This window comes from Siphateles boraxobius, unplaced genomic scaffold (genome assembly GCF_051911475.1).
Source record: "Siphateles boraxobius isolate OS27281-9 unplaced genomic scaffold, OSU_SipBor_1 103, whole genome shotgun sequence".
NCBI classification, from domain to species: Eukaryota; Metazoa; Chordata; class Actinopteri; order Cypriniformes; family Leuciscidae; genus Siphateles; species Siphateles boraxobius.
In genome coordinates, this window is record NW_027508704.1 from 520,001 (window position 1) to 532,500 (window position 12,500).

The 12,500-nt window shown below is 46.2% G+C and overlaps 1 protein-coding gene across 5 annotated transcripts in view; it reads right to left on the minus strand.

The window, feature by feature from the left end:
* The window catches only part of LOC143753337 (putative uncharacterized protein MYH16), a 104,580-nt gene that overhangs the window by 35,925 nt on the left and 56,155 nt on the right, over window positions 1-12,500 (minus strand). For all 5 annotated transcript variants that reach the window (XM_077245673.1, XM_077245668.1, XM_077245696.1 and 2 more), the window contains one exon: window positions 5,793-5,849. In XM_077245673.1, the coding sequence (XP_077101788.1) occupies window positions 5,793-5,849 (57 nt within the window). The remainder of the gene's footprint in view (window positions 1-5,792; window positions 5,850-12,500) is intronic.

Consider the following 12,500-nt stretch of genomic DNA (forward strand, 5'->3'; position numbering starts at 1 on the left):
CAGAGTCAGCGGCAAACGTCAGAACGACTAGCCGAGGAAAGGCTGTTCCAGGCGGGGAACGTGAGCGGTGAGCGCCCGGTGATCAAATTATCATAAATCTTTATAAATAAAGCACAGATTTGAGCTTTAAACAACAACATTCCCGCCTGAAAAACTCTTAAAACTACATTACGTGACACAATAACAATAGTATTATATTTCAACTGTATATTAAATGGCGCTTCGATTGTTGTCATTGTTGTCATTAGCACGCGCAAGTGACGATACTCTGTCAACCAATCAATGTTCTGCAGTGAGTCTAGCTCCACCCTTTAGTACCGTACCACTGTGCTAGGTACTCCAACGAACGGGTCCCCAAGAAGTAGTACGGTACGGTTTGGCATTTTGGTACCATTCACAACTTTTGACGGTGGAAACGCAAATAATTGCGTACTGTACTGCACCGTACCGTACCGTACCGGTCAGTGGAAACGAGCCATTAGTCTTTCTGTTTAGTCCTAAGTTTACTGACGTCAGCCGGATCCGGGCCGGATCCAGATCAGATTCTCCGTTCTGTCACCAATGGGGTTTTGGTTCCTTGCCACTGTCACTGGCGTTTGTCTCGCTAAAGTGGGGACATTTAATCTTCAACAATAGTATTGAGGTTTATTACTTAAGGTGAACTGTGACGCCATTTTCTTCTAGAAACAAACGTTGTTGCATTATTTTCCTGTTATCTCTGTAAAGCTGCTTTGAAACACTCTGTATTGTAAATAGCGCTGTATAAATAAAGCTGACTCGACTTGATCACAGGAACTGCAGGTGTAGAGAATCACAAGTCTTTGTGTCCAAATGAGTTTAATATAAATTAACTTTGAACAATTTATCTATTCATTTATAATTTGAAACTTGAATATCAAGTATGATTTGCAGGCCTGAAAAAGTCATGTAATTAATGCAAATCTTAAAAGTTAATGTATAAGTAGTGGAAAGTCCTATCGCCAAATCCAAATGTGTTGAAGGATTGTATACGTATGTGTGTATGCGTGTGCATGTACGTATGTGTGTATGTGCGAGTATTTGTGTGTGTGTGTGCGTTGTTATGTGTGTTGGCGTGTGCATGTGTGTGTGCGAGTGTGAGTGTGTGCGTTTGATATTTATGTTTGTGTGCATGTGTGTGCGTGTGTATGTAAGTGCATGTGTGTTATTGCCCGTGTGTGCGTGTGTGTGTGTATGTCCGTGTGCACGTGTGTATGTACGTGTATGTGCGGGTGTGTGTGTGTGTGTGTCGGGGCTTGAACTCCTCCATGGAAAGCTCTGGTGAGTTTGTGCTGATGCTATCAGTGCAAGAACAATGCAGTGTGTGTGTGTGTGTGTGTGTGTGTGTGTGTGTGTGTGTGTGTGTGTGTGTGTGTGTGTGTGTTGCTCCTCTGCAGGGACTCATGATAAACACACACACACACACACACACACACACACACGTGTCAGGGCTTGTCTCAGTAGAGACGCCACCCAACATGAACACGTCTTCAGGGTCTGTAGCTCACGGCTGGATCATGACACTCGTCTCCGCAGCTCATCCTGATAAATACAGGTTTGTATTTCTCATCTCCCACACACTGAACTTAATAACTTACAGGAGGAGAGATTACGCAGAAATAAACTGGGAAATATCATGTTTACGAGATCACAGCACATGAACGATCAAGCGCAGTGAAACTCAAGCTAATGTGGATGTGAATGAGTGTAGTGTTAACTAGTGTGTGATTTCACACTCAGCTTCTGTCTGATCACACAAGCGAGTGGCAGCTAGTGTTGCTAGAGTGTTCTGGGTAGTTGCTAGGTTGGTTACTAGAGTGTTGCTAGGCAATTGCTAAGGTGTTCTGGGTGGTTGCTAGGCAATTGCTATGGTGTTCTGGGTGGTTGCTAGGCAATTGCTATGGTGTTCTGGTGGTTGCTAGGCAGTTGCAAGAGTGTTATGGGGTGCTTGCTAGAGTGTTGCGAGGCAGTTGCTAGGGTGTTCTGGGTGGTTGCTAGGGCATTGCTATGTGGTTGCCAGGCAGTTTCTAGGATGTTATGGGTGGTAATAAGGGAGTTCTGGGCAACTGTTAGGGTGTTGTTAGGGAGTTCTGGGTGGTTGCTAGGGTGTTGCCAGGCAGTTTCTATGGTGTTTCTATGGTATTCTAGTTGGTTTCTAGGGAGGTTTTTAGGGTGTTGCTAGGCAGTTTCTAGGGTGTTGCTAGGGAGTTCTGGGTGGTTGCTAGGGTGTTGCCAGACAGTTTCTATGGTGTTGCTAGGTTATTCTGGTTGGTTTCTAGGACGGTTGTTAGGGTGTTGCTTGGGTGTTCTGGGGGTTGTTAGGGTGGCGCTCTGAGTGGTTGCTGGGCAGCTGCAAGTTAAATAGAAAAAAATCCGAGTAAATGCTTTAACCATGCGGTCAAGCAGAAACAGAAGATTGATCTGCATGAAGACTGAGTCTCTCAGAGCATGACTGCACTCATACGGTGACGGATACTCAGACAAGAGCAGTGTGATAAAGACCCGTGTGCTATACCAGCTGCACTCGTGAGCGAACACAAAAAAGTGCCATACCCCGTCTACACAACACAAACCAGTGCCAGACCCCGTCTACACAACAAAAACCAGTGCCAGACCCCGTCTACACAACACAAAACAGTGCCAGACCCCGTCTACACAATACAACACAAACCAGTGCCAGACCCCGTCTACACAACAGAAACCAGTGCCAGACCCCGTCTACACAATAAAACAAAAACCAGTGCCAGACCCCGTCTACACAACACAACACAAACCAGTGCCAGACCCCGTCTACACAACATAAAACCAGTGCCAGACCCTCTCTACACAACACAAACCAGTGCCAGACCCTGTCTACACAACACAACACAAACCAGCGCCAGACCCCATTTACACATCACAAACCAGTGCCAGACCCTGTCTACACAACACAACACAAACCAGTGCCAGACCCCGTCTACACAACACAAACCAGTGCCAGACCCCGTCTACACAACACAAACCAGTGCCAGACCCCGTCTACACAACACAACACAAACCAGTGCCAGACCCCGTCTACGCAACACAAACCAGTGCCAGACCCCGTTTACACAACACAACACAAACCAGTGCCAGACCGTCTAAACAACACAAACCAGTGCCAGACCCCATCTACACAACACAAACCAGTGCCAGACCCCGTCTACACAACACAAACCAGTGCCAGACCCCGTCTACACAAGACAAATCAGCGCCAGACCCCATTTAAACATAACAAACCAGTGCCAGACCCTGTCTACACAACACAACACAAACCAGTGCCAGACCCACGTCTACACAACACAAACCAGTGCCAGACCCCGTTTACACAACACAACACAAACCAGTGCCAGACCGTCTACACAACACAAACCAGTGCCAGACCCCATCTACACAACACAAACCAGTGCCAGACCCCGTCTACACAACACAAACTAGTGCCAGACCCTGTCTACACAGCACAACACAAACCAGTGCCAGACCCCGTCTACACAACACAAACCAGTGCCAGACTCCATCTACACAACACAAACCAGTGCCAGACCCTGTCTACACAACACAAACCAGTGCCAGACCCTGTCTACACAACACAAACCAGTGGCAGACCCTGTCTACACAACACAAACCAGTGGCAGACCCCGTCTACACAACACAAACCAGGGCCAGACCCCGCCTACACAACACAAACCAGTGCCAGACCCTGTCTACACAACACAAACCAGTGCCAGACTCCATCTACACAACACAAACCAGTGGCAGACCCTGTCTACACAACACAAACCAGTGCCAGACCCTGTCTACACAACACAAACCAGTGCCAGACTCCATCTACACAACACAAACCAGTGGCAGACCCCGTCTTCACAACACAAACCAGGGCCAGACCCCGCCTACACAACACAAACCAGTGCCACACCCCGCCTACACAACACAAACCAGTGGCAGACTCCATCTACACAACACAAACCAGTGCTAGATCCCGTCTACACAACACAAACCAGTGGCAGACCCCGTCTACACAACACAAACCAGTGCCAGAACCCGTCTACACAACACAAACCAGTGCCAGACCCCGTCTACACAACACAAACCAGTGCCAGACTCCATCTACACAACACAAGCCAGTGCCAGACGCTGTCTACACAACACAAACCAGTGCCAGACCCTGTCTACACAACACAAACCAGTGCCAGACCCTGTCTATACAACACAAACCAGTGGCAGACCCTGTCTACACAACACAAACCAGTGGCAGACCTCGTCTACACAACACAAACCAGGGCCAGACCCCGCCTACACAACACAAACCAGTGCCAGACCCTGTCTACACAACACAAACCAGTGGCAGACCCTGTCTACACAACACAAACCAGTGCCAGACCCTGTCTACACAACACAAACCAGTGCCAGACTCCATCTACACAACACAAACCAGTGGCAGACCCCGTCTTCACAACACAAACCAGGGCCAGACCCCGCCTACACAACAAAAACCAGTGCCACACCCCGCCTACACAACACAAACCAGTGGCAGACTCCATCTACACAACACAAACCAGTGCTAGATCCCGTCTACACAACACAAACCAGTGGCAGACCCCGTCTACACAACACAAACCAGTGCCAGAACCCGTCTACACAACACAAACCAGTGCCAGACCCTGTCTACACAACACAAACCAGTGCCAGACTCCATCTACACAACACAAGCCAGTGCCAGACGCTGTCTACACAACACAAACCAGTGCCAGACCCGGTCTACACAACACAAACCAGTGCCAGACCCTGTCTACACAACACAAACCAGTCCACATGATAACTGATACCCCTCAGATCTGCTCAGGGTCACACAGGTCAGGGCACAGTTCACATCACACTCAAACGACTCACACAAATGCTAGTGATGGTTGATTCTTCAACGAATTACTCTTTAAAACAGATTCACAGCGATTCACAGAATCGAACTGAATCAAATTAAGCTCTGTATTAATGGAGCGAGTTTTCTCAAAAAGATCAAACGAATCATTCAGAATTACAGTGGACTTGCATGACATTAGTAATCCAATAAAACATTCATAAACCTACAGATGTGTTATTTCTGTGCAACTTTTTAATATTTTTGATGTGCATTAGAAGTAGGTTTTTATTTGATGATACTACTAATTATGACCTATTAATAACGACCCGCTTCTACTATCATTCTTTCTGAGAGTGTGATGTCATAATATAGATATTTTTTTATTGTAAAAGTGTGTGACATAACATAATAAAGATATTTTATCATAATAACAAATATTTTGTTTCTGTGTTATTTCAGTGCTATTTTGAATTATTTGTCAAAATATTTGAATTAGACGTAGGTATTTTACTCAATAATGTTACTAATCCAACCTGTAAGATTACATATTGTTTACTAAAATGATCCGGTATAATTGGTGAAGTTTTTGATTTACTGATATGCGAATGCCAGCCTGAGGCACATGCTGGAAATACGTTTACTATGACTAGTATTATACAATGTATTAAACATGCAAAACCTTGCTGTGGGTTTACAGCAGAGAAGCTGAAGGTTGATGTAATTGTTTGCAGGTTTTTTCAGATGCGATGTAGAGATACACCGAGATACACCATCATCCCTCTTAACTCCCAGAGGGGCTGTGTGTGTGTTCAGGAGATGTGTGTGTGCTCAGGAGATGAGTGTGTGTGTGCGTGTGTGTGTGTGCGTATGTGTGTGTGTGTGTGTGTGTGTGTTGTACCTTGGCTCGTAAACCTCTCTCTGCCTCCAGTTCTTCCTCCAGCTCCTCGATTCGGGCCTGTGTGACGACACACAGATCAGTGTTACTCTGGACACTCACTGAATCAACTACACTACACACTCGGTGTACATACTAAAATTAATCATTCCATGTATATTTGTAGTACAACTTTTTGAAGTCTCTTCTGCTCACTATTTATTTGATAAAAAATACAGTAAAACAAACAATGTAAATCGGCTGTTTTCTATGTGAATATATAGAATATATTTATTTCTGTAATCAAAAGCATCATTACTCCAGTCTTCAGTGTCACATGATCATTCAGAAATCACTATAATATGATGATTTGCTGCTCAAGAAACATTTATGATTATTATCAGTGTTGAAAACACTTCTTACTTTTGTGGAAACCGTCATTCTTTGATGAATAGAAAGTTCTGAAATATAATCTTTTGTAACATTATAAATGTCTTTACCGTCACTTTTGATCAATTTAATGCATCCTTACATTTAATAAAAAAACATTTGAAATATATTAATATTTATACTGTTAAATCATCAATATAATAACAAGAATATCATTCATTTAATGAAATAATTTTACACGACATTTAAAATAATAAAAGTTTTGAAAATGCAGTTTTCCTTGTTATATTGCATTCATCTGCATGGAGAGGGAAAAATGTCTTTGGCTTTCTTTCCAGAGTAAACGTGTCCGAGTGTAAGATCAACTCTCCAATCATATCGCCATAATCATACGGTATAACCGCAGAGACTGAGGACTAGATGAGACACGCTGAGGAAATATCACAGAGCAAACACTCAAAGCTTCCTTTTCTGAGACAAAAACAGGCGAGATATTTAATACATTTAATCATCCTTAAACTAGTTCCTGAAGAGTTTTTATTCACCATACTGTAAAAGATATTAGGAAATGTTCACATACAGTAGAACTGACAGATATATATTACTGAGAGTGATGCATTCCTCATCTTTATGTGTTGTGGGATTATATCTTCTTTCTGTCACGGGAAGGAAGTTTTGTTTCGCCGGAGGACAGACATGCTGACAACCTCAGATCCAACACACACTCACAAACAGATTCAAATTACTCACTTTCATTTATTAATTTCAGAATTCAAAGCTACTTTACAGGTCAATCTTCACACATGCAGAGACGAGCAGAAGTGTGATCGACACAGAAGAAGAGAAGAAGAGACTCACATGCCAGCGAAGAACTTCAGCGGAGAGAACGGCCATCGACAAACAGCAGCCAGCGCAACACAGACTGACACACACACACACACACACACACACACACACACAATCTCATTTCAGCAGACTGAGCAAGAGGAGATCCACACCCCCTTCACACTCAAAATCACTCACACACTCTCTCTCACACACACACACACACACACACACACACACACACACACACACACACACACACACACACACACACACACACACACACACACACACACACACACACACTCTCACTCACTCACACACTCACACACACACACAAATACACAAACACACACACACTTACTCACGCACTCACACACACACACACACACACACACACAATCTCACTTCAGCAGACTGAGCGAGAGGAGATCCACAACCCCTTCACACTCACTCACGCACTCACACACACACACACACACACACAAACACACACACACTTACTCACGCACACACACAAATGATTCACAAATGATTTGCTCTTATCATCCGATCGTGGTTGTATCTCTCTATTAGTGCTGCATTTGACACCATTGACCACAACATTCTCTTAAATAGACTAGAAAACTATGTTGGCATTAGTGGAATTGCACTAGCATGGTTTAAATCATATTTATCTGACCGCTATCAGTGTGTAGCAGTAAATGAAGAGATGTCTTATCGGTCACAAGTTCAGTATGGCGTACCACAAGGCTCAGTACTAGGACCGCTGCTGTTCACTCTGTACATGCTACCTTTAGGAGATATCATTAGGAAACATGGAATTAGCTTTCACTGTTTTGCTGATGATACTCAGCTCTATATTTATTCCAAACCTAACGAAACTCACCAATTCACAAAATTATCGGAATGCATAGTTGATATCAAAAATTGGATGACTAGTAATTTCCTGCTACTAAATTCTGAAAAAACAGAGATTCTAATTATTGGACAAAAAACTTCCACACGTAATAACCTAGAATACCGTCTAACACTTGATGGCTGCTCTGTTAAGTCTTCGTCGTCAGTTAGGAATCTTGATGTGCTCTTTGATACCAATCTTTCATTTGAAAGTCACGTGTCTAGTGTCTGTAAAACCGCATTTTTCCATCTTAAAAATATATCTAAATTACGTCATATGCTCTCATTGACAAATGCGGAACAATTAGTTCATGCGTTCTTGACATCAAGGCTAGATTATTGTAATGCTCTACTGGGTGGTTGCCCTGCACGCTTAATAAACAAACTACAGCTAGTTCAAAACGCAGCCGCTAGAGTTCTTACCAGAACCAGGAAGTACGACCATATTAGCCCGGTTCTGTCAACACTGCATTGGCTCCCTATTAAACATCGTATAAATTTTAAAATATTGCTGATTACTTACAAAGCACTAAATGGTTTAGCTCCCCAGTACTTGAGCGAGCTCTTAACGCATTATAGTCCTTCACGTCTATTGCGATCTCAAAGTTCTGGCCAGTTGATAATACCTAGAATATCTAAATTGACTGCTGGCGGTAGATCCTTTTCCTATTTAGCACCAAAACTTTGGAACAATCTTCCTAACATTGTCCGGGAAGCAGACACAGTCTGTCAGTTCAAAGCTAGACTAAAAACACATCTCTTTGACCTAGCATTCACATAACACTCTATAGCCTTCTATAATTCAATATTAGGCTGCTTAGATTAGGTCAGCCGGAACTGGGAACACTTCCCATAAATCCTGATGTACTCGTTACATCATAGAAGAATGGCATCTACGCTAATTTTAGTGTCTTTGTTTATCCCGAGGTTTTCCCGCAGCCTGCCGGATCCAGGCCGTTTCCAGATCTGACGAAGGACTTTCGCCTGGACCCGATGACAATGCAGTGCTGAAGTGCCGACTAGCCTCTCCCTATGGAGGATCCCTATACCACTCTACAGATAAAGCGTTGTGGGATTTTTCGGTTCGCGTACCTACCCAAAGTGATAAGATAAAATAAAAATTCTGCATCAAAATTTATAGACAAGTAGTTTGTTTAGGCATGGTATGTAAGGAATTACAAACCTGCGCAGATATAATCAAACGCACATAACTATAGAATCAATTCTTAATGCGCATGTGAACGCCATCAGCGTCTATCACAGGTTCACGTTTAAAGTCTGTTTAGAGAGAACGGTGTCGTCTTAGCGGCCCCTAATTTAATAACAAATGATCATTTAGACGGAAGTGAATGAATCAAAACTAACTTTAGCTGGAAAAAACATTTTTCAAGAACCACTATAAAACGATACTCGGTTACTAACGTAACCTCAGTTCTCTCTAGAGAGGGAACGAGTATTGCGTAAGTTTAGCTTACGCTACGGGAAAGATTCATCTTCTCGAGATACTGAAGCCAAAAATTATCCTTAATTTTGTATAACTTGTCAACGCAGTGCAGCAGCTAGCAGACCTAGAGCAGGCCATCTCGCGTGCTCATTGGCTGCCCTGTGGGCAACTGCTGCAGCCTACCAGTGCGCCCGGCGTGACGTCACGCCCAATGAGGGGCGCCCGCGCCTTTATAGCGTCACAGCCCGCCAGATAGGCGTGGCTTAGCATATAAAATAGGGGCTGTAGGCTGAATTCTCTGGTTTTTCGACGACTGAAGCGAAGTCGCTCGTGGCGCGAGCACGGCCAGTTACGCAATACTCGTTCCCTCTCTAGAGAGAACCGAGGTTACGTTAGTAACCGAGTATCGTTCTCTTACGAGAGGTTCTCTCGTATTGCGTAAGTTTAGCTTACGCTACGGGAACACTTTGTCAACGCCGTGCGCGCCAAGCATCCACATGATAACCCCGAGCTTGAGGGGAACCCCATAAGTGGAAAAAATAAGGTGGCCAGCCACGCGGGCCATCACTTGTACATAAGCACACATAGGGAATACAGAGCAGCGCGCCGGTCTGTATAGTCATATGGCACATATCCTACTAGTGCAGCTCAACCAGGAGAGCTGAGTCATGAACGTGATCTGAGCAGGAGATCTGGGCAGAATACACCTCTTTTTCAAACTGACAATAGTTTAGCCTGCAAGGCAGGAACTTCTAGGTTATAAAACCTGACAAAGGTAGACGGGGAGCCCCAGCCCGCCGCTACACATATGTCATGGATAGAAATTCCACTGGACCATGCCCACGACGAGGCCACGCCTCTCGTGGAATGAGCCCTGATGCCCAGAGGGCATTGCAGACCTTTTGACGCGTAAGCTGCCGCTATAGCGTCCACTATCCATCTGGACAGGCTCTGTTTCGAGGAGGCAAGCCCCTTGGCGCGCCCACCAAACGAAACTAAAAGCTGTTCCGAACGCCTGAAGGAGGCGGAGCGATGTAAAACCTCAGCGCTCTGACAGGGCAGAGGAGATTCACATCACTTTCGCTGTCAGATGCTGGGAGAGCTGACAGCGAAATAACTTGCGCTCTGAATGGAGTGCCCATCACTTTAGGGACATAACCATGTCTAGGTCTGAGGATGACTTTAGAGTCATTTGGTCCGAACTCAAGACACGACGCGCTGACAGACAGCGCGTGCAGATCCCCTACACGTTTTACTGACGACAGTGCAGTCAGAAAAACGGTCTTTAGTGATAGATTTTTCAACTCCACGGAGTCTAGTGGTTCAAATGGAAAAACTTTCAGGGCCTCGAGGACCAGTGAAAGATCCCACATGGGAACCGACGGGGGGCGCGGCCGATTCATCCTTCTAGCTCCTCTAAGGAAGCGGATGACCAACTCATGTCTTCACAGTGACTGACCGTGCGTCGATTCCGCGAATGCTGCTACGGCCGCCACGTATACTTTGAGCGTGGATGGGGATCTTCGCTTATCCATCAGCTCTTGTAGGAAGGTGAGCAGATGCGCCACCCCGCATGTCCGCGGGTCCAGACCTCTGTCGGTGCACCATCCAGAGAACACCGACCATTTAGACGAGTAGAGCCTTCTCGTGGAAGGGGCTCTAGACTGCGTGATTGTGTTCATCACTCCTTCTGGCAGGGCAACGAGTACCCGTTGATCAACCATGCATGCAGAGACCAGCGCTCTGGATGGGGATGCCAGATCGTGCCGCGAGCTTGAGAGAGGAGATCTGCCCTCACCGGAATCGGCCACGGAGCTGTATGTGACAGCCGTGCCAGTTCCGGGAACCAAGTCTGATTCTCCCAACGCGGGGCTATGAGGAGCACCGAGTGGCGCGTTTCCCTGATCCTCTTGATCACCTGTGGCAACAGAGAGACCGGAGGGAAAGCATATAGCGGGAGGCTGGGCCAAACCTGGGCCAGCGCGTCCTCGTCCTTCGAGAAGAACGTCGGGCACTGAGCGTTGTCTTTTGACGCAAACAGGTCGACTTCCGCTCTGCCGAATAGGCGCCACAGTTTCTGGACCGTTTGGGGGTGCAGGGACCATTCCCCTGGGGGAACATTGTCCCTGGACAGTCTGTCTGGGCCGTCGTTCAAATGGCCAGGCACATGCGCCGCCCTCAGCGAGCGCAGGTTCGTCTGTGACCAAATAAGGAGGCGTTCCGCCAGATTGCAGAGATTTCTGGATCTGACACCGCCCTGACGGTTTACATAGGATACCACAGATGTGTTGTCCGAGCGGACAAGAACATGCTGGCCCTGTATGAACGGGAGGAAGCACTTCAGCGCGTTCTCGACCGCTATCATTTCCAGACAGTTTATGTGAAAACCCTTCTCCTGGTCTGACCACTGGCCAAAGGCCGGTCTGCCCTCGAACAGCGCGCCCCAACCCGAGTTGGACGCGTCTGTCGAGATGACCTTCCGATAAGAGATGGTTCCCATCATTACTCCCTGCTGGTACCAGTCGGCCACTAACCAGGGCTGCAGAGCTGTTATGCAGGTCTGAGTCACTCTGATTTTCTGGCCGCGAGCGTTCAACCAGCGTTGGAGCGGGCGCATGCGCAGTAGGCCCAGCTGGAGCACCACTGCAGCTGATGCCATACAGCCCAACATCCTTTGAAATGTTTTCAAATGGAGAAAGCTGCCCTTCTGGAAAGATGCGGCTATGTGGCGAACACGGCGCGCGCGCTGTGTCGATAAACGAGCCGTCATGGTCACAGAGTCCAGTTCTATTCCTAAAAAGGAAATTGACTGGCTGGGCAGTAATGAGCTCTTGGTCCAGTTGACCGTGAGACCCAAGCTTTCCAGATGACTGAGAAGCACTGTTCTGTGAGATAGTAGTTCTGTCTCTGATTGTGCCAATATCAGCCAATCGTCCAGATAGTTCATTATGCGCAGCCCCTGACTTCTCAGGGGGGCGAGCGCCGCGTCCATGCACTTTGTAAATGTACGGGGTGCCAGGGACAGGCCGAACGGCAGGACGGTGTATTGATATGCCTGACCGTCGAAGGCGAATCTCAAAAAATTGCCTGTGACGGGGTAATATCTGAATCTGAAAATAGGCATCCTTCAGATCTAGAGAGATAAACCAGTCCCTCGGGCGAACGTGCGCGAG